The sequence below is a fragment of the Molossus molossus genome, unplaced genomic scaffold (genome assembly GCF_014108415.1).
Source record: "Molossus molossus isolate mMolMol1 unplaced genomic scaffold, mMolMol1.p scaffold_m16_p_1, whole genome shotgun sequence".
Lineage (NCBI taxonomy): Eukaryota > Metazoa > Chordata > Mammalia > Chiroptera > Molossidae > Molossus > Molossus molossus.
In genome coordinates, this window is record NW_023425344.1 from 205,819,884 (window position 1) to 205,841,516 (window position 21,633).

General features: G+C 47.0%; 1 protein-coding gene across 1 annotated transcript in view; it reads left to right on the forward strand.

Moving 5' to 3' along the window:
* Nucleotides 1–21,633, forward strand: part of NOX5 (NADPH oxidase 5) — a 44,199-nt gene that overhangs the window by 11,227 nt on the left and 11,339 nt on the right. The window contains exons 4-12 of the mRNA XM_036274490.1: nt 703–913; nt 7,826–8,060; nt 9,622–9,775; nt 9,997–10,175; nt 11,249–11,431; nt 12,941–13,073; nt 16,142–16,284; nt 21,092–21,136; nt 21,425–21,549. Coding sequence (XP_036130383.1) covers nt 703–913; nt 7,826–8,060; nt 9,622–9,775; nt 9,997–10,175; nt 11,249–11,431; nt 12,941–13,073; nt 16,142–16,284; nt 21,092–21,136; nt 21,425–21,549 — 1,408 coding nt within the window. The remainder of the gene's footprint in view (nt 1–702; nt 914–7,825; nt 8,061–9,621; nt 9,776–9,996; nt 10,176–11,248; nt 11,432–12,940; nt 13,074–16,141; nt 16,285–21,091; nt 21,137–21,424; nt 21,550–21,633) is intronic.

Sequence of the window (21,633 nt, forward strand, 5' to 3'; positions counted from 1 at the left end):
TGTGAAAGGGACACATCGAGTGGCTGCCACCCGCACGACCAACCAGGGCCGGGAACAAACTGCAACCGAGGTACATGCCCTTAGAGGGAACCGAACCCGGGTCTTTCCGGACCGTAGGTGGACGCTCCAACCGCTGAGCCAAACCGGCCAGGGCTCACATCACTTTTAAATACTCATGTTCACAGCAGGACACATGCTGGACCTGAGTGCCCAGCCGTGGCCTCTCAGGACAACATGGATGAGCAGAGCCTGCTACAAGTTGGGGAACAACAGGGGAACTCCCCCCTCACCATCACCTCATACACAACTGGACTCTGGGCACATAGCTCCTCATAGATTAAGCAAGCAACTGTACCTTTTGGACAGTCTTGGACATTGAATGGTACTGAAAGAAGAGGCTGCAGATTCTTCAGCAAGGCATGCACCAAGGCCCAAGATTCTCCATGCTTTGCGGGGCAGGGTTTGATCTCTGTTGAGCTTGGCAATAGGAAGCCATGGAGGGTTTGTGAGCTAGGGGTGACGCATGATCTTTGACTGTCTGGTCTATACCCGGAAAGGGAATTGGTTGGCAGGAAAATTGACACAGGCTAACAGGAGAAGTGCACTACTCTGTGCAGTGACTGAGCAGGCGGGAGTGCCTGCAGGTACAGAGTGAGGTCCAGGAGCAGGCCCCCAGTTTGGCTTCATCCCTTCTTGAGACAGGCAATGGCTCCATCGACGCTGACGAGCTGCGCACCGTGCTGCAGTCGTGCCTGCTGGAGAGCACCATCTCGCTGCCCGATGAGAAGCTGGACCAGCTGACGCTGGCGCTCTTCGAGTCGGCGGACAAGGACTGCAGCGGCGACATTACCTTCGAGGAACTCCGAGATGAGCTGCAGCGCTTCCCCGGCGTCATGGAGAACCTGACTATCAGGTGCAGCCCCGTCTCCCGCTTGAACACTGCTCGTGTGGGGTTTAGACTCCAAATGCGAGGAGTGGCCTGACCTCACCTGCAACCCCTCAGCCCCGCCCCGCCCCACCCCAGATCAGCCACGTCCAGCTTAGCCCAGTGCACACCAGCGCCCGCCCGCTCCCCTAGTCTGCCTCGCCCCGCCTCCGATTAGCCCCTCCCCTGCCCCCCCCCCCCGCAGTTTAGCCCAGTCCCGCCCACTTTTCCCGCAGGGGACAGCTGTAGTCATGCCTCCATTTTCCAGTGTCTCTCTCTCTCTCTTTTTAATCTTTATTATTGAATGTAGAATGTATTACAAATGTTCCTCATTTTTTCCCCATTGACCCCCTCCTCCCCACTCCCGCCCCCCTCCCGCCTTTTCCCACACTACTGTCTGTGTCCATTGGTTATGCATATAAATTCTTTGGTTTATTTCTTTCCACCCCCCAACCCCTTTCCTTTGAGGTTTGTCAATCTAGCAATAAATTTGTACTTCTTAATCCCTTCACCTTTTTCTCCCATTCCCCCAATCCCCTCCCATCTGGCAACCAACAAAATGTTCTCTGTATCTATGAGAATGTTTCTGTTCTACCTGTTCATTTTGTTTGTAGATTCCATTGTCGATAGATATGTATTCATTGCCATTTTGTTGGTTCATATATTTTATCTTTTTCTTCAAAAAGACCCTTCATCATTTCATATAATAACGGTTTGGTGGTGATGAACTCCTTTAACTTTTTCTTGTCTGGGAAACTATATGGCCTTCGATTCTAAATGACAGCTTTGCAGGATAGAGTAATCTGGGTTGTAGGTTCTTGCTTTTCATCACTCTGAATATTTCTTGCCACTCCCTTCTGACCTGCAAAGTTTCTTTTGAAAAATCAGCTGACAAATTTATGGGAACTCCGTTGTAGGTAACTAGCTGCCTTTCTCTTGCTGCTTTTAAGATTCTCTCTTTGTCCTGAACCTTTTGCATTTTGATGATGATGTGTCTTGGTGTGGGCCTCTTGGGGTTCATCTTGTTTGGGACTCTCTGTGCTTCCTGGACTTGTATGTCTGTTTCCTTCACCAAGTTAGGGAAGTTTTCTGCCATTATTGTTTCAAAAAGGTTTTCGATTTCTTGTTCTTGCTCTTCTCCTTCTGGCACCCCCAAGATGTGAATGTTGGCACGCTTGAAGTTGTCCCAGAGACTCCTTACACTATCCTCATTTTTTTGGATTCTTTTTTCTTCCTGCAGTTCTGATTGGGCGTTTTTTGCTTCCTTATATTCTAAATCGATGGTTTGCTTCTTGGATTTACCTTCTCTACTATTGAATCTGTGTAAATTATTCTTTATTTCAGTTAGTGCCTCCTTCATTTCTTTTTTTATGCTCTTGAGGCCCTCACTAAGTTCACTGAAGTTCTCACTAAGTTCATTGAGCATCCTTACAAGCAGTATTTTGAACTCAGCATCTGTTAAGTTGCTTATCTGCATTTCGCTTAGTTCTTTCCTTGGGGTTTTGTTCTGTTCTTTCATTTGGGACCTGTTTCTTTGTCTCCTCATTTTGGCTGCCTCCTGTGTCTGTTTCTGTGTATTACTTAACGAGTGGTATGGGGCTAGCTGAGACCAGATGCTGCTTGTTTGAAAGAATTTAAGGAAAACCTGAAGCACGATCCAAGATAGGCCAATCCTACGGTTAAGCAAGTGGCAACATCTTGGGTGGGCCTGAAAGTTGGGTGGGGCGGGGCCTCAGGGAATCACCAGGGCGGGGCTACCAGTGTGAGCCAGGTTGCTGGAGTCCCAGATATGGCTTCTGTCTGCCACCCCAGGAGAGGGCTCACCAAAGGAACAAAGGCCTCTGACAGCACGTTTGTCCCGGAGAAAGCCCCCTCTCCAACCCTCGCTCCAGTGCCAAACAGCTCAGTTCTTCCCTGTGTGTCTCTGGTGCCCCTCGAGCTGCCTCCCCTCCGAGCTTAGAGGGAGAGAGTCTGATAAGTCCGTGTGCGGGCCCTTTAAGAGGAGCTGCCTGGGGCTCCAGCTGCGTCAGCTTCCCTGAGCCTCAGTTCTCGCTGGTTTTTCCAGCCAGAAGTTATGGGGATTCTCTTCCTGGCACTGGAACCCTGAGCGGGGCACCTGGTGTGGGATGGGGACTCCTCAGTCCTCAGGGAGGACCTTCCCAGCTGAGGTGTCCTCCTGATTTTTATCTGCCACACTTGGGTGTGGGACCAGCCGCCCCTCGCACCGCCCCTCCTACCATCTGGATGTGGCTGCTGCTTTAATTTCGTAGTTATAGGACTTCCATTTAGCTTGATTTCAGGCAGTTGTGAATGATGGTTGTTCTGTAGTTTAGTTGTAACTTTGATGTGGTCGTGAGAGGACACGATACCACGTTTACCTACGCCACCATCTTGACCGGAAATCTCTCCAGTGTCTCTTTAGCATCTACTTTGTGCTGGGCATTTTTGTAAATACATCAGTACATTTGTAGAGCACTGATATGTAAAAGGACATTAACCATTAACGTTACAAAAAGTTATTTCACCTGAGGTAACATGCCTAAGATCACACAAGTAATTAGCAAAGGCAGTCATTTGTTCAACTTTGTTGAGCAGCTATTATGTGCCAGGCACTATTCTGAATAGTGGCAGTGCCCTGCTGGGGCTGCATTCCAGACAGAAAGACACATAATTTATAAAACAAACAAACACATAGAGAAGTAGAAATGTAATAAGGGCTGTGGAGAAATAATATGAATAGGGTGTAACAGACCCAAGTTCATTCCAAGCTCTGAATAGTGCCCATTTGGTAGTTCATTCTTTTTTTTTTTTTTTAATAATTTTTGTTACAGATGTTTCTCCTTTTTCCCCCACTGATTCCCCCCTTCCCCTCCCTCCCTGCCCTTTCCCCAGTTTGTTGTCCATGTTCACTGTTCATGCATATATGGATATAAGTTCTGTGGTTTATCTCTCCTTCACCCCCACCCCCCTCTTCTGGGGATTGTCAGTCTGTACACCACTTCCACGTCTCTGGGACTACCCCATTCCTCAGACTGTTATGTTCATTATATTCCACAAATAAGTGAGATCATATGAAATTTGTCTTTCTCTGTTTGGCTTGTTTCACTTAGGATGATACTTTCCAGGTCCTTCCATGTCGTCTCAAAGGATAAGAGATCTTTCTTTCTTACAGCTGCATAGTACTCCATTGTGTATATGTACCACTGCTTTTTTATCCATTTGTCTACTGATGGACACTTGGGCTGTTTCCAGATCTTAGCTATTGTAAATAGTGCTGCTATGAACATGGGGGTACATATATTCTATCTGATTGGTGTTTCAGGCTTCTTAGGGTATATTCCTAGACGTGGGATCACTGGGTCAAATGGAAGTTCAATTTTTAATTTTTTGAGGTAACACCATATTGTTTTCCATAGTGGCTGCACCAGTCTGCATTCCCACCAGCAGTGTACTAGAGTCCCCTTTTCTCCACACCCTCGCCAACACTTGTTGTTTGATGATTTGTTGATGGCGGCCATTCTGACAGGTGTGAGGTGATACCTCACTGTTGTTTTAATTTGCATCTCTCTGATGATTAGTGATGATGAGCATTTCTTCATATGTTTCTTAGCCATTTGTATGTCCTGTTTGGAGAGGTGTCTATTTAGTTCCTCTGCCCATTTTTTAATTGGATTCTTTGTCTTCCTTTTGTGGAGTTGTATGAGCACTCTATATGTATTGGAAATTAACTCCTTATCTGATATATCATTGGCAATTATGCTCTCCCATACCCATACCGTGGGTAGCCTTTCCGTTTTGATGATTGTTTCTTTCGCTGTGCAGAAGCTTTTGAGTTTGATGTAGTCCCATGTGTTCATTTTCTCCTTTGTTTCTATTGCCTTAGGTGATGTGTCAGTAAAAATTTTGCTGCATATGATATCTGAAATTTTGTTGCCTACAGTCTCTTCTAGGATTTTTATGGATTCATGAGTCACATTTAAGTCTTTTATCCATTTTGAGTTTATTCTCGTGTAGGGTGTAAGTTGATGGTCTACTTTCATTTTTCTGCAAGTAGCTGTCCAATTTTCCCAGCACCATTTATTAAAGAGGCTGTCTTTACTCCACTGTATGCTCTTGCCACCTTTGTTAAATATTAATTGAGCATATTTCTGGGTTCTCTGTTCTGTTCCACTGGTCTATATGCCTGTTCTTGTGCCAGTACCAGGCTGTTTTGATTACAATGGCTTTGTAGCATAACCTGAAATCTGGTAATGTGATCCCTCCAACTTTGTTCTTCCTTTTCAAGATTGCTGTGGCTATTCGAGGCCGTTTTTGGTTCCATATGAACTTTTGAAATAATTGTTCTAATTCTCTGAAGTATGCTGTTGGTATTTTGATGGGGATTGCATTGAATCTATAGATTGCTTTGGGTAATATGGACATTTTAATTATGTTAATTCTCCCAATCCATGAACAGGGTATGTGCTTCCACTTTTTTATATTTTCCTCTATTTCTTTTTTCAATGTCCTGTAGTTTTCTGCAAATAGGTCCTTTATTTCTTTGGTTAAGTGTATTCCTAGGTATCTTAATTTTTTTTGCCACAATGATAAATGGGATTGTTTTCTTAGTTTCTCTTTCTGTGAGTTCATCATTGGTGTATAAGAATGCCATCGATTTTTTGACGTTAATTTTGTATTCTGCTACTTTGCCAAATTCATTTATTAAGTCTAGTAAACTTTTGATGGAGCCTTTGGGGTTTTCTATGGATAGTATCATGTCATCTGCAAATAATGACAATTTCACTTTCTCCTTTCCAATTTGGATCCCTTTTATTTTTTCTTCCTGTCTGATTCTGTGGCTAAGACTTCCAGTACTATGTTAAATAAGAATGGCAAATGTGGGCATCCTTGCCTTGTTCCTGTTCTTAAGGGAAATGCTTTTAGTTTTTGCCCATTGAGTATGATGTTGGCTGTAGGTCTTTCATATATGGCCTTTATTATGTCTAGATATGATCCCTCTATTCCCACACTGCTGAGCGTTTTTATCAGAAATGGATGCTGGATTTTGTCGAAGGCTTTTTCGGCATCTATTGATATGATCATGTGGTTTTTATTCTTCATTTTATTTATGTGTTGTATCACATTTATTGATTTGCGAATATTGTACCAGCCTTGCATCCCTGAGGTGAATCCCACTTGGTCATGGTGGATAATTTTTTTGGTGTATTGCTGGATCCGATTTGCTAGTATTTTGTTCAGGATTTTGGCATCTATGTTCATCAGGGATATTGGCCTGTTGTTTTCTTTTTTTGTTGTGTCTTTTTCTGGTTTTGGAATTAGAATGATGCTGGCTTCATAAAAGAAGTTTGGAAGTCTTCCTTCTTCTTGAATTTTTTGTAATAGTTTGAGGAGAATGGGTATTAGTTCTTCTTTGAGTGTTCGGTAAAACTCCCCCATGAGGCCATCTGGGCCTGGGGCTGGGAGAGTCTTGATTACATCTTCAATTTCTTCTGTTGTTATTGGTCTGTTCAAGTTTTCCATCTCTTCCTGATCCAGTTTTGGGAGACTATGTGTTTCTAGAAATTTGTCCATTTCGCTTAGATTGTCGAATTTGTTGCCATATAATTGTTCATAGTAGTTGTTAACGATCTTTTGTATTTCTGTGGTGTCAGTTGTTACCTCTCCTCTTTCATCTCTGATTTTGTGTATTTGGGTTCTCTCTCTTTGTTTTTTGGTGAGTCTAGCTAAGGGTCCATCAATCTTGTTTATCTTTTTGAAAAACCAGCTCTTTGTTTTATTGATCCTTTGAATTGTTTTTTTTGTTTGTTTGTTTGTTTGTTTTTTTTGGTCTCTATGTCATTTATTTCTGCTCTGATCTTTCCTTCCTTCTACTTGCTTTGGGATTTTCTTTTTGTTTGTTCTCTAGTTCTTTAAGTTGTGAGTTTAGATAATCTATTAGAGATTTTTCTTGTTTTTTGAGGTAGGCCTGTAGTGCTATGAACTTCCCTCTCAGAACTGCTTTCACTGCATCCCATAGATTTTGTGTTGTTGTGTCTTCATTTTCATTGGTTTCCATGAAGTTTTTGATTTCTTCCTTGATCTCCTCGGTGACCCATTCATTTTTTAATAACATGCTATTTAGCTTCCATGTGTTCAAATGTCTTTGTATGTTCTTCTTGCAATTGATTTCTAGTTTCATGCCATTGTGATCCGAGAAGATGCTTGATATGATTTCAATCTTCTTGAACTTGTAGAGACTTAGTTTGTGCCCTAACATGTGGTGTATCTTTGAGAATGTCCCATGTGCACTTGAGAAGAATGTGAATTCTGTAGTTTGGGGGTGTAATTCTCTGTAGATATCTATTAAATCCATTTGGTCTAGTGCTTCATTTAGAGTCTCTGTTTCCTTGCTAATTTTTTGCCTAGAGGATCTATCCAGTGCTGTCAATGGGGTGTTGAAGTCCCCTGCTATGATTGTATTGTATCAATTTCTCCTTTGAAGTCTTCCAGAAGTTTTTAAATATATTTTGGTGTGGTAGTTTATTCTTTTTGTGTATTAACTTTCTTGTGGATTATTACCACAACACTCAGATTCTTCCTTTGTTTGCTGTTTGTTTGTTTGTTTGTTTGTTTCAATTGGGAAGTAAGGCAAGATGATAAAATAGTCATAGATGTGGCATCAGATATACCAAAATTCCATCCCAGCTTCACCTAGCTGTGTGACTGTAAGCAGGTCGCTTGCCCTCTCTGTTTCCTACCATAAAAAGAAGCTGGCCTGCTTGCTACAAGGCTCCAGAGAGTTGATGGGCTGTAGTGGAAGTGGAGTTGAGATTCTGATGGGCCCCATCATAGTCCACATGGATTCCTCCCCTGCCCAGCCTGCTCGACTGCGTCCTTCTGAGTGGAGCCCCTCTCTCGTAGTGCCGCCCACTGGCTGAAGCCCCCAGTCACTCAACGGCACCAGCACCGTCCGCGCCCACTGACCTCTGCCTATTGGCACAATCACCGCAGTCAGCTACTCTGCCTGGCCACTTTCGTGGGCCTCCACGTGCTGCTCTTCGCCCTGGCAGCGAGTGCACACCGGGCCCTCGGCATCAGCATCATGGTGGCCAAGGGCTGTGGCCAATGCCTCAACTTCGACTGCAGCTTCATTGCGGTAGGGGTCTAGGGCACAATGCAGGGAAGCAGGCAGGAGTATTGATGTGGGCTCCTCACAGACAAAACGAACCACACAGTGGACACCTGGAATGCTAGTGCAGGATGGTACCTTTGAAATCAGGACCAGTACTCAGTGATGGAGACTGAGGTCCAGAGAGGGGCAGTGACTTGTCCATAGTCACACACACATAAATAACATAGCTGGAATTTTTGTGCACTTTACTGTGTACCAATCAGGGTGCTAAGCACTTTCCATTTGATCTTCACAACAAAACTATAGTGAATCTGGAGGAGGTAGGGCTGGCTCCTGGTAAGCCTCCAACCAGAGAGAACAATTCCAGAGGCCTTGAATGCCAGACTAAGGAGTTAATGTGATCGATCTCTAGACCAGGCAATGGAGTCACCAAACATTTTTGCACATTCCTACAATTAAAACGAAACAAAAGACCCTTCCAACAACCCATTATATGTTCATTTACTTATAGTTATAGCCATGCTCTATTATCATTAGCCAATAGACTTGTAGCACCGTATAAGTATAAGGCAAGGTTCATTTTCTTTCAATGGTCAGGGAAGTGTATCTCTATTTCAAACACCCTTCTTTTTTTTTTTTTTTTTTATCCTCACCTGAGGACATTTTTTGATATTTTGCTCAGATAGAGTGGGAGGGAGAGAGAGAGAGAGAGAGAGAGAGAGAGAAACATCGATGTGAAAGGGACAGATAGAGTGGGTACCACCCACACGACCCAACCAGGACCAGGGACAAACCACAATTGAGGTACGTGCCCTCAGCGGGAACCAAACCCAGGTCTCTCCAGACTACAGGTCACTGCTCTAACTGCTGAGCCAAACTGGCCAGGGCCAAACACCCTTCTTAATAATATCAGCTTCTTATTAGAGTGGATTGTATGTTTAACCTCATTACTGGCTACAAAGAGTTCATACCAGGAGTGGGAGGTGCATAACTCACTGTCTTGGTAACTTGCTATTACATTATCAACGCTGTTTTCAATCTTCACTTTATTTGCAGTGAATCTTTTTAAACTACTTGTCACTTCTGTGAGGGGTAGTTAGCTTAGTTAAGTTAAAACCAGGCAATGTAATCTGCAAGTCCATATATCTGGGTACACATAATTACGTTGAAAACAAATGAGCAAGTGAGGGAGCCCTTGTCAAAGCCCCTCAGAAAACCAGGTCTTCCCCAGGACACCTCGAGAACCACATGTGACATGTGCCCGTCTAACCTCAAGACTAAATAAGGGCACCATGTCAATGCAGACACTAAATGTTAATAAAAATATATGTGCTTCTCGTGTATTTAGGTAAAAGTAATATATCAGCAAACATTCTGTAACACTTTCTCTTCCCACCCCAATTCTGGAGACCCTAATTTGGAGACCCAACTATAGACCCAGGAGAGCACGGAAGGCTTGGGGGTGGGGGGGTGAAGGGCCCCTCCAGGAAGCACAGCCAGCTCAGAGGAAGGCTGGGAGACAACGGCTGGGAATGGAGGACACAGAGAGAGCCGGGTGGAGACCTCTGCCCCTTCGCCCTGCCAGGTGCTGATGCTCAGGCGCTGCCTCACGTGGCTGCGGGCCACCTGGCTGGCTCAGGTTCTGCCACTGGACCAGAATATACAGTTCCACCAGCTTATGGGCTACGTGGTGGTCGGGCTCTCCCTCGTGCACACTGTGGCCCACGTTGTGAACTTTGGTGAGTGGCCGGGGGCTGGGGGGCTGGTGGGCCCTGAGCCTTTCACAACCACTGTGATCCAGCCCCTGTGTGTCCTGCCTGCCCAGTGGGTAGAGAAGTGGTGCCCTCATTAAGCCAGCCCTCTGGACAAAAGTCCCTGCCTGCGTGGGTATCTGATGGGGAGAGGCGGGGACCACAAAGGGAAGGTGGAGTGGGAAGAATTACTTTGTACTCGTCTCCAGCACTCCAGGCTCAGTCTGAGTCCAGCCTCTTCCAGTTTTGGGAACTGCTGCTCACCACGAAGCCTGGCATTGGCTGGGTCGGTGGCTTGGCCTCCCCGACCGGTGTGGCTCTCCTCCTGCTGCTGCTCCTCATGTCCGCCTGCTCCAGCTCCTGCATCCGCAGGAGCGGCCACTTTGAGGTGCCCAGCCCTTGCCCTCTGCCTCTCTCAGCTGGGCTCCCACCTTTATTTCATGCTGGGTCCCCTCTAACTTACTCCAGACCCCATGAAAGTCCCAGGCTAGTATGCGTGTTATGTGCATGTGATGTGGGTTCTGCCACAGGGCTGTAGTTAATGTCTGCCAAGTGCAAATGCTTTGCTCTAGGAGATTCTGCCTCTTCTCTGGCTCATCCCCTTGCCCCAGTCGGATTAAACTGGGCTCAAGAAGGCATAGGGAAGGGGAAGGAACACAGGCCCCCATGGGTCTAATCCTCACCCCACTATTTATAGGTCACTCAGCTTCCTTGTCTATAAAATAAAGCTATGATCTACCTTTGAAGTTATTTTAGGAATTAAATGAGATAATATTTGTGAAGCCAGTAACTATCTACCTGGAACCTAGGTGCTCCAAAAATGTCCGTTTCATCGTTGCTCCCTTCTCTCTAACCTCCTCAAGACACGGGAGATCACAGAGGATTTAGCTTAGAGGCCCTGGCTGCCCCCTGGACTGATCTGGTCACATCAGAAATAGACATATACAGAGCACCTAATCTGGGCCGGAAACAATCCTGTGAAGTAGGAATCAACATCTTCATTTAACGAGGAATCTGAAGCTCAGAAAAGTAACTTACTAGGCCAGGTCCCAACACAGTGGCAGATCACTTATTAAAACTCAGTGCTCAGCTCTTTTCTTTTCCATTCCCAGAAAACCATTGCTGTCTTTCCTTTCTTTCCCCTGAGAAAGGGTCAGTGTGATGGGACATTAGTGCGGATGAGCCCTCTGGGGGTGCCCCACTCTGCCCAGAACATCCCCAGGCGTATGTTTCAGATGTGTGCCCGCTGGCACCAGGAGACTTCCCTTACAGGCTCCCTGGGCCAAGTCCCTAGAACGAAGAAGCTCCTCACCCCCAGTCTTTTACCCAGCCTGGTCCTCAGGAGAAGGTGTGTGTGGCCAAAGACTCTGGGCACCATCCTGGCTTTGAGGATGGCCCTGAGGCCTGGCTCTGTTCCACCCTAGGCCTTGAACTCTCGAAGCTTATGTCCCACCCCCACAGGTGTTCTACTGGACCCACCTGTCCTACCAGCCCATGTGGCTCCTGCTCATCCTGCACGGGCCCAGCTTCTGGAAGTGGCTGCTGGTCCCTGGCATATTGTTCTTCCTGGAGAAGGTCATTGGGCTGGCAGTATCCCGCATGGCAGCCCTGAGCATCGTGGAAGTCCATCTCCTCCCCTCCAAGGTGCAGAGGGCATGAGGGGCCAAGGGGAAATGCAGATGGTGGTAGGGTACAGCAGCTGGATACCCTGTTTGACCTCAAGGAAATGGGGAGCCCCAGCACAGTGCAGGAGACAAGCAAAGTGCAAGACCCAGTCCAGCCCTGTAGGAAGGGGAACAACAGGATACCACTGAAGGCCTGCTCTGCATACCACATGCTCAGTTAATGTATATTAAATGCTTATAAGGTGGGAGGCCCTGTGCTAGGTGACAGGGACACAGAGAAGGCTCAGGCACTGTCATGCCCTCTATTATAGTTCAAGGCTATGTTAGTAAGGGAAATAGAGTCCCAGGAGATATCACACTCTGTCTTTGAGAGGTCAGAGAAGACTACAGAATGAGGGGGGAGATGCTATATCAGGGTTTTGAGAGATGAGTAGGAGTTTGTTGGATAGACATGACAGGGAAGGGTATTGCCAGAGGGAAGGAAGGGCAGGGCCTAGTGGGAAATGGAGCCTCACTCTGCAGACCCCAGAGAATCCCTAAGCAGGGCAGGGGAAAGGGTGGTGGTATTAAGCTGGTTCATATCCCAGCTAGATTTCTTTGATTGCTCTGTGGAAGATGGCTTAGAGAGGACCATTTGGGAAGTTGTTGCACAAATGCAAATGAGAGCTCATAAGGGCCTTGACCCTGAACTGGGACAGTGGCTGTGGGATGGGGAGGGGGATATCACAGAAAGACTCCAAAAGTAACTGGATGTATTTTACATCAGAGAGAGAAAGGAGGCTAGGATATCTCCCAAGTGTCTGAGTGACAGGCCATGTATGGAGAAAAGGAAGGCAGCTCTGGGTAGGCAGGGCTATGGACAACTTGAGTGTGAAGACATGGAAGTTAAATAATGAGTCTGTGGATTATGTCCTGGCTCTGACATCAGACGGCCATAAATGGATTCAAATCCCATGGTTTCCTGGCAATGGCCTTGAGCAAGCTGTTTAACCACTTTGAGCCTCAGCTTTTCGTCCAGAAAGTAGAGAAAGTATGACATTCATCTCAAAGAGTTACTGTAAGGACTAGAGATAAAACTTAAAGTGCTACACATAGCTCTGGCACATAGTATGTGCTCAATAAGCTGATGCTATCATCCAGGAGGATGTTATTATCCCAGGGGAGATGCCCGTTGGTGGTTGGAATTCTGGCCAAGTGCTACAGAAGTTCCACGAAAGGGGCTGGAGCAGTCAGGGAGCGCTTCACAGAGAAGGGGGCTACAAAAAAGCATCATTTACACCATAAGAGGAACTAAGCCATGAACCCCACTTCAGACACAGCCTGACTCCTCCCTTCTCTGAGAGTGGCCCATCGCTGATTGGCAGATGTGCTGTGGAGGTGGCCTCTATTTACTGGCATGGCAGTGCCTCACATCTACACTGGCCTGGTTTGTGGCAGAGGATGGGCCCAGCCTCTGCCCTCCTGCCCGTGGGAGCCCCTGACAGTTTGGGGCCTGCAGGAATGATGCTGATCTCCTTCTTTCCCCCAGGTGACTCATCTCATCATCAAGAGGCCCCCTTCTTTCAACTACAGGCCTGGCGACTACTTGTATCTGAACATCCCCACCATCGCTCGCTACGAGTGGCATCCCTTCACCATCAGCAGTGCTCCGGAGCAGAAAGGTATGCCAGTCCTCCAGCAGTTCAGATGACTACTGAGCTCTGCTGTGTGCCGAGCACAGGCTGGTAACCAGGCACACAGAGGTGAACAAAACCAGAGGTGCAAAGTGTATCCCCAAAAGATCCCTCTGAAACAAGGAGGCAGACGAGTAAACATGCAGTGAATGGAGCGGTCATGGCTGTACCATCTAATGTGAGGGTCACCAGGGAGGGCCTGACACGATGGGATAAGTGGACAAGGCTTTGCAGACACGTGGCATTTCAGCTGAACTTTGAAAGGTTAGTAGGAGTTTGGTAGACAGGGGAGGAGATGAGAGAGGAGGCAAAGGGACAAGCTTAGGCAAAAGCATTAAAACCTGGAAACATGGAATATCTGATGTTATTGGAGCTAAGGGTGGGGATGGCTTAGGGAGGAAGAAGGGAGGGACGGGAGAGAGAGAGAGAGAGTGAGGGGACAGGAGAGAGGGTCAGAAAAAGGATGAAAGGCAGACAGTGTGAATGGCAAAGCTAATTAGAACCAGGGTGGGACCAAGGGGACTTGGAATGCAGAGTTGGAAGCTGATGGCACAGGCAATAGGGAGCTCATGAAGGTCTTAAGCAGAGGAGTAGCCAGCGCTCAGGAAGAGGTACCAGGGCATTTTCAAGGGAGCTGTGACAAGAAGCTAGGCTTTCCCACTCCCTGTGGGCATGAGCCCCAGGAGCCCCCAGGCAGTAGACTCTCTCACCCCCTTTGCCCCCAGCCCTGCACTACTCTCATTTCTCTGTGGGTCCCCAGCACCCACAGAACTGCTCAACTGACCCTCCCTTTGCCCAGCTGTCCTCTGACCACCACCCATGCGTGTGCCTTCTTTCTGGTCCTAGGCTGTTATTGGAGCTAGCACCCAAGCCTCTGCCCTCCTGGCTAGGCCAAAGATTGGCCTTCCCACCTCAAGTGGTGTTTCTGACGGAAAAGGCCTTGAGTGGCCTGTTACAATGAGACCCTTGCTTGGTTTCATGAGGGGTAAAGGGGTTCTCTGACCCATCCCTATTAAAAGATTTAGCTTCACTTAGATGCCTCCTAGCCAGAGCCGAGCAGGACCCAGCTCCCACAGTTCAGGGTGCAGACCCAAGGCCAGGGCTCCCCCCATGTGAGGCTGAACACCACCCACCCTCAAATGACCTGATTTGTGGCCTGGATGTACAATGGGATGAAGATAGGAATGGAGGTTGGAGAGGGCAGGTTATTTTCTTTCTATTTTTCTTCCCATTTTTGTTTTCTAAAGAAGATCTATGCTCTCAGACAATTCAGACAACATAGAAACCTGTACAGAAGAAAATTAAAATCTCTCAAACAATTCCATCCGAAGAAAGCTATTGTCAATCTTTCAGTGAACAATTTTCCAGCCTGTACGTCTACATGGATAGTCAGATGCAGAGAGAATTTTGCATACACGTGATCGCACTGTTCACACTGTTTTGCAGCCAACTTTTTCTCAGTGAACAGTATGTCATAAAAATCTTTGCATGTCAGTTATTTTAAAAAAAAGTTTTCTTTTTTGTGGCTGCATAGTATTCCAGTATATAGCTACTCCTCTGATTATAATGACTGTTTACTACATGGATGGGTCATTTATTTGACCAGTTTTTAAAGGGAATTCTGCAGGGTCTCAGCTTGGAATCAGCCTATCTCTTGAGCCGCAAGTCTCCTGCAATGAGCTGAGTCCTTATTGGGGCTGGAAAATACTCTGATTTTGTTTACAACGTTGGTTTATGGAAGTCAGAAGGGAGCCTCAGGTTGGCAGCTGTGGCTGACTAAATGCAACTGACATTTAGGGAGGCCTCCTACGTGTGAGTCATTGTGGGAGGCACTTCAGGGTGCATTTGTGTAGAGAAGGCATAGCCCCCACAACACACACACACACACATACATGCACACATGCACTTGAAGGTGGAGGAAGCCTGAGAGAGGAGCGTGGGAACGGGGGTCTGAGGACGTGAGCTCTGGTCATGACTTTTCAGCTCACTCCTCAGAAGCTGTGAGAGCATGCCACACTGCTCCAGGCCTCTGTAAATACAAAATTCAACCAGTTTATTCATGAACTTGGATGGGAGGAAAAAGTGACATTTTCACTAACCTCTAAATGAAATTTAGTATTTTCTTCTATTAGGAATGCAGATAACAACCCACAATAATATTAATAATACCTGTGACTTTTTCTAACTAAACCTCATAGATTCCTTTATATCATATGACAGTTGTGGCTGATCCCTCATCACTACTTCAGGTTTCAGTGGCCATGCAACTCCACAGTGAGGGCTATTTCATGTGTTAACAAAGAAACACATGCATTCCTAAATCACACATTCGGTTTTTAAAAATATTTTGATAACTTTCTCATCATAACTGGTTTCATTTGTAATGCCTATGTATGTTGCTTTACATATTTAGAAACTTTATTGTGAGATGTCTGTCTATTGCCTTCACAAAACTGCCAAAACAGTCCATGGTTTAAACTAAAAGAAAAAAGAAGTCTCTTAGGGGTCTCCTCACTCTAATGTTGTAGATCCTCTCTGGTCCCCCTCAGTAGAAGGGTGGCTGTTATACACTACCTTTCCACCAGCTTTCCACTCAACAGAGAAACTTAGTAAGCACCTGCTACATCCCAGGCACTGGTTGCAATATAAGTCATTGGTCCCACCACCAATTGAGCACCTACTGTGTGCAGAACCATTGACAGGCACCTGGCTGAATGTGAGAGGGAGATGGTCCCTACCTTGGTGAGATCCTGGCCTGATGGAAGAGGTGAGGAACCCAGCCATAAGGAGCTCCTTGTGTGCTCAAGGCAACTCTGACCCCGCCTTGGCAGAGGAAATTGAACACTTATTGTGTAGGCTTAGACTGACTTCACTGAGAAAATCTGTGTGAGAGAGAGATCAGATCTCCACGTCCTGTTGAGTGTGGCACTGGTCTGGAACTGAGGAAGGACATTCAACCCAAGACTTGAGCAGCAGACACCCAGCCTCAATCAGGTGAGATGGGCTGCTTCCTGCTGGAGTCCAACACTGAGCCCCTCCCCCCACCTCTTGTTCAGACACCATCTGGCTACACATCCGGTCAGAAGGCCAGTGGACAAACCGGCTCTATGAGTCCTTCAAGGCATCAGACCCAGTGGACTGTGATTCCAAGAGGCTATCAAGCAGCTTGAGAAAGAAAAGGAGCCAGAGGAGGCCCCAGGTAGGTGGCTGTGGGGAAGGAAGGGTCCACCATGGAGGAAAACCCATGAGAACCAAGTTCCTTCTTGCCTGCTGGGGGGCACCAATCACTGAGCAGCAGTGTATACACTGGCTGAGCGGCAGCATGGAGGCTGAGGCAAGCTGAGGCCTGTGTGGTCCAAAAGCCTCCTTGAAGCTTGAGCTCCCAATGTCCCCAGTCTGTGTCCTCCATTAAAAGGTGGGAACAATGAAGAGAGGAGGAAATTGAGATCAGAAAAACTCACCTTTATGTGTCTGCTCCAGCCCTTGCTACCTGTATGGCCATGGGCTCATCCTTTATCCTTACTGAGCCTCAGATTGTTCATTTATGAATTGGGGTAATTCCTATCTTGACTTCCCTTTTTCACATGGTTCCTTTAAGGACCAGTGGAATGAATGTAGAGTATTGAGTGAACTGGGCAGCATGGTCCACGTAGACCATTCACTATCACCATCAACACCATCAGCATTAGCATCAGCATTGTCTTTTGAGCCCTGGTGAAACCCGTGACTCTGACAAGTTGCCAGTGCCTGGAGTGAATGAATACAGGCTCTGGGGGGGGGGGGGGGGGGTTGGGGAGGAATGCACAGAGATCAGAGCAGCACCTGAGGAAGTAGGAACAGATGAAGGAGGCTGAGAGTGCCTGGACACTTCCTAGGCTGTGCCACCAGGCTGGGAGACAGTTCATTTGTGGAAACCCTGCTGAAGGTCAAAAGAAGAGAAGCCCCCAGGCCTAGCCCAGCCCTGCCTTACCCTAGAAGAATGTAAAGTCCAGTAGAATCCCACCTGGTCCGACCAGAGGACCCTTCTAGAATGGTGCCAAGAGCAAAGCTCTGGGAAACGGAGGGGTAGGTAGAAACAAGAGAACATTCTCTAGTGTTAATCAGGGGGAACTTCCTGAAGGAGGAAGCTGACTTTTGAAACTAGGTGAGTCATGGCACACTGGGAATGGTTAAAAGCTGTGTTTCCTTTGGGACCTTTGCCAGAGAATAAATTGGCACAATTTTTCTGGCGGGCAATTTGGGCATACATGTCAGCATTTTAAATATGTATACCCACTGGCCCAGCAATTCCATTTTAAGGGGTTTATCCTAAAAAGCTAGTTGGACAGGTACACAAGAAGTACCTTGATCACCTTGTGCATTCACTCGTTTAGCAAACGTGCTTTAGCAAGAATGCTCTCTTGTTTCTACCTACCCCTCCATTTCCCAGAGCTTTGCTCTTGGCACCATTCTAGAAGGGTCCTCTGGTCGGACCAGGTGGGATTCTACTGGACTTTACATTCTTCTAGGGCAAGGCAGGGCTGGGCCAGGCCTGGGGGCTTCTCTTCTTTTGACCTTCGGCAGGGTTTCCACAAATGAACTGTCTCCCAGCCTGGTGGCACAGCCTAGGAAGTGTCCAGGCTCCTTCATCTGTTCCTACTTCCTCAGGCGCTGCTCTGATCTCGATGCATTCCTCCCCACCCCCCAGAATGCCTACTGCTTTCCAAGTACTGTTCTAGATGCTGGAGACACATCGCTAAGCAAGGCAGACACCGTCACTGCTTACGTTCTGAAGAGACAGACAATAAACACACAAAATAGACACTGTGTCAAGTGATAATAAGCACTATGAAGAAAAATAAAAAGGTGAAGCAGCTATTTCAACCTTTTTTCATCTCATGGCACACATAAGCTGATACTAAAATTCCCTGGCACACCAACAAATGTATTATGTTTTTGGCCAATCTGACAAAAAAAATAGGTATAATTTTGATAGATTTATAAATAATAATAATTATTATAGTAATTACCTACCCTTTTCGCTCCAAAGTTACTTTTATAAAAAATCAGGTGCCTGTACTTGTATATAAGGATTTCTGGTACCAAGAATTAACCAATCAGATGCAACCTTATTATGCTACCTTACCAATAAGGTGCAACTCTGTTGTATGACCTATATATTTGTGGTTCAAGACAGGACATTCACACTGGACAGCTATTGTTGTGTTAGCTATTGTTATTTTTTTGTTTGAGCATCTAAGGGAAAAGAGGTCAGTGCCCCCAGATATTCAAGTATTGCTTGTTTTAAAAATTCTTGCGCCACACAGGTTGAAAATGGCTTGGGTAAAGGATAGAGATAGAAAATGTTCTATTTTTGTTGTTGTTGTTGTTCAGTTAGAGTGGGAGGGAGAGAGAGAGAAACATTGATGTGAAATGAACACATCGAGTGGGTGGGGACAAACTGTAACCCAGGCATGTGCCCTTAGCGGGAACCGAACCTGGGTCTCTCTGGACCACAGGCCAACACTCTAACCGCTGAGCCAAACTGGCCAGGGTGAAAATGTTCTATTTTGCATATGGTAATTGTTAACAATAATAAGGAAATGAGGAGAATCAAAATTCCACAATAGGGAAGTAGCTAAATAAGTTACTGATCACCCTTAGGTGATCTAGTAGGTCACCTAAAAAGAAGATATGCACTGAAAGCATGGACCTAGTCACGATATAATAAGTGGAAAAGTCAGGTTACAAAGTAGTATGTTCCATTTATGTAAAAGAGTGTGTGTGTGTGTGTGTGTGTGAGAGAGAGAGAGAGAGAGAGAGAGAAGAAAAGTCTGGAAGGACAGAGAAAATATTTAGAGAAGTTACATTATCTAATTCAAGTATTTTTTCACTTTATTCATTAACGTTCTTAATATCTGAATCTTTAAAACTAGCGTATTAATTTTGGGATTTAAGTAATAGAGCGATTCCCATTTTGAAACCAAACAGGATTTGCCACCCCAGCCCGTCTGTTCCAAGGCCTTGGCACAGGGAGCAGTGGTCTCCCACCAGGACGTCAGCGTGGAGATGACATCCTACCAGTGCAAGGGAGGCGAAGGCCTGGGGCACACAGGGACAAAGGACGGGGCTCAGGCACAGAGGGGAGCCGCAGCCAGCAGCCGGGTCCTGGTAAGGCCGAGGAGCTGGGCTAGAGGCTGGACAGCCGGTGGTTTGCCTCCCAGGGATGGGGGTCTTTGGACGTTGGAGGAGAGGGCCTGAGGGCAGGCCACGTGCGGGAAGCACCACACGTTCTGCAGTGTTTCTACAAGCATCCACCTTCATCACTCCTGCCATATTCACTCCCCGGAACATTTCCTTCCTGACATTTCCCTTTACATCCCAACATTATTTACACTGAATTGTATTTATTTTTTAATTTCAAATAATTTTTTCTTTCTTTCTTTTTTTTTTTTTATTCATTTTTTTTTTTTTTTTTTTAGGGAGAGGGAGAGAGAGATAGAAACATCGATGAGAGAGAGTATCGACTGGCCGCCTCCTGCATGCCCCCCACTGGGGATCGGCCCACAACCTGGCATGTGCCCTGACCCAAAATTGAACCGGTGACCTCTTGGCACATGGGTCGATGCTCAACCACTGAGCCACACCGGTCGGGCAATTTAATTGTACTTAAAAAGGACTCTTTTGATGGCTGTCATTAATGGAAAACCAGTATCCTGTGCCATAAACAGAAGATAGCTCTAAAAGTAAAAACAATGAAAACTGTTACTAGACTCTGGTCAGAGGTTTCCGCCTGCCAAGGCCCCGAGCCTGAAGCTGCTCCTGCTGTCTCTCTCTCTCTCCACTTTCTCTCTCCCTTCACTTTCTCCCTCTTATGCCGTCACTCTTTTCTCCTGATGTTAAAAGAAAAAAGAAAAAAAAAAAAAGAGGAGGCATTACTAAGTGTTAAAGATATAGAAGCCATATTGTAAAGCTTTCTCTTTGCAGTCAGAAGGATTTTTTAAAAATCAAAAAGTATAGGCCTCTCACAGTGTGCCTCCTAAAGTCACCACGAGTAGCTCGTGTCCAGCACTGTGGGGAACACAGCACTCAGCCTTCCCAGACCCAGAAGGGACGTGGCGGAATGTGAGGAACCCTGGACAGGCCGCAGGAGACCCAGGCTCGGCCCCGCTCTGGGAGAGCTGGCCGGGTCATGTGCACTCTCAGACTCTGCTTCTCTTCTGAAATAAGGGGTTGGCCGGCATGATGGTGAAGGTCACTCCTTGCTCTGCCTCTGGCACCAGAGGGGGAACAATCGCAGGGCTCTGTAGCCTGGTTGGGAGTCTGCTTCCTTCACCTTCCAGAATTTGACCTCAACAAATCTAGTCTGACTGCCTGCGGTTGCTCAGGCCTGGGCGAGTCAGGAGGCCTGCTCCCTGTCCCCAGGGAGCTCCGGGCAGGCCAGCCCCTGGCTTTTCTGCAGGTACAGCAGGGCAAGGCTGCTTCGGGGAGGAGCAACCACTTCAAAGGAGCTGGACACTGAGGGATGCACAGGAATTCGCCAGCTGGGGCAGAGGAAAGGGTGCTCTGGGCTGAGGGAAAAGATGTTCGAGGCCAGGGATTTGTGTAGAGATGGGAATGTTATCGGGAAGGGCTGGAGACAGAGCCAGAGATGTGTCTGGAGGTGAATGTTGTCCAGCTACACCCTGAAGCTGACTTGTACTGGGCCACAAGAGCTGATTGTTAAAGTTCCAGGAATCTGAGAGCCAGTTATTAAACACAGACCTTGGGAGCCATGACGGCAGTGTTTACACCAGAAATCAACAGACACAACAATCAGGAGTTTTGTGGCTGTTTAAGAGTGAGTTTTCCAGATCACCACTGATGTTCTCACTCAAAGGGGCTCCATGCTCCCTGGAATGGTTGGGGCAGAAAAGGCAATTTGATTTTGTAAAGTTACTCAGATTGACAAAGGCTAGGAAGCTTCTGCGAAAGGCCTGACATGCCCACACCCAGAGACCCACAGCTCACTACTGTACTCCTCACAGGTCTCTGAGCTGTCCCCTGAGAAACACCAATTCTGTAACATCAAGGTAAGTGGCTCCAGGAACCCCTGCCCAAGTCCCACGGGCTAATTCCAGGTATCCAGAGAATGAGCCAAACCCTCCTGTCCCAGGGGCCCGCAAGGATGCTGGTTGAGCCCTGCTCCCCGTCCGCTCTGCGTTCTGACATTCTAGGGCTCTCCCAGAGTGAGCTCGGGGCACAGCAGTGGGAGCCCTCAGACCTGGGCTCCATGCCAGGAGAGGACTGCCTGCAGCCTCGGGGTACAGCTCTCCCTGCACCCCCTCACTGCTCTCTCCTCTAACCTCTCCGGCGCACAGTGCTACATTGATGGCCCTTATGGAACCACCACCCGCAGGATCTTTGCCTCTGAGCACGCTGTGCTCATCGGGGCAGGCATTGGCATCACCCCTTTTGCTTCCATCCTGCAGAGCATCATGTATAGGTGGGTGAACAGCCATGGCCCCTGCCTGCATCCTGGGGCGGAGTCCTGAGAAATCCCTCCCCTCTTCTCTCCCCGCTCCCCCCT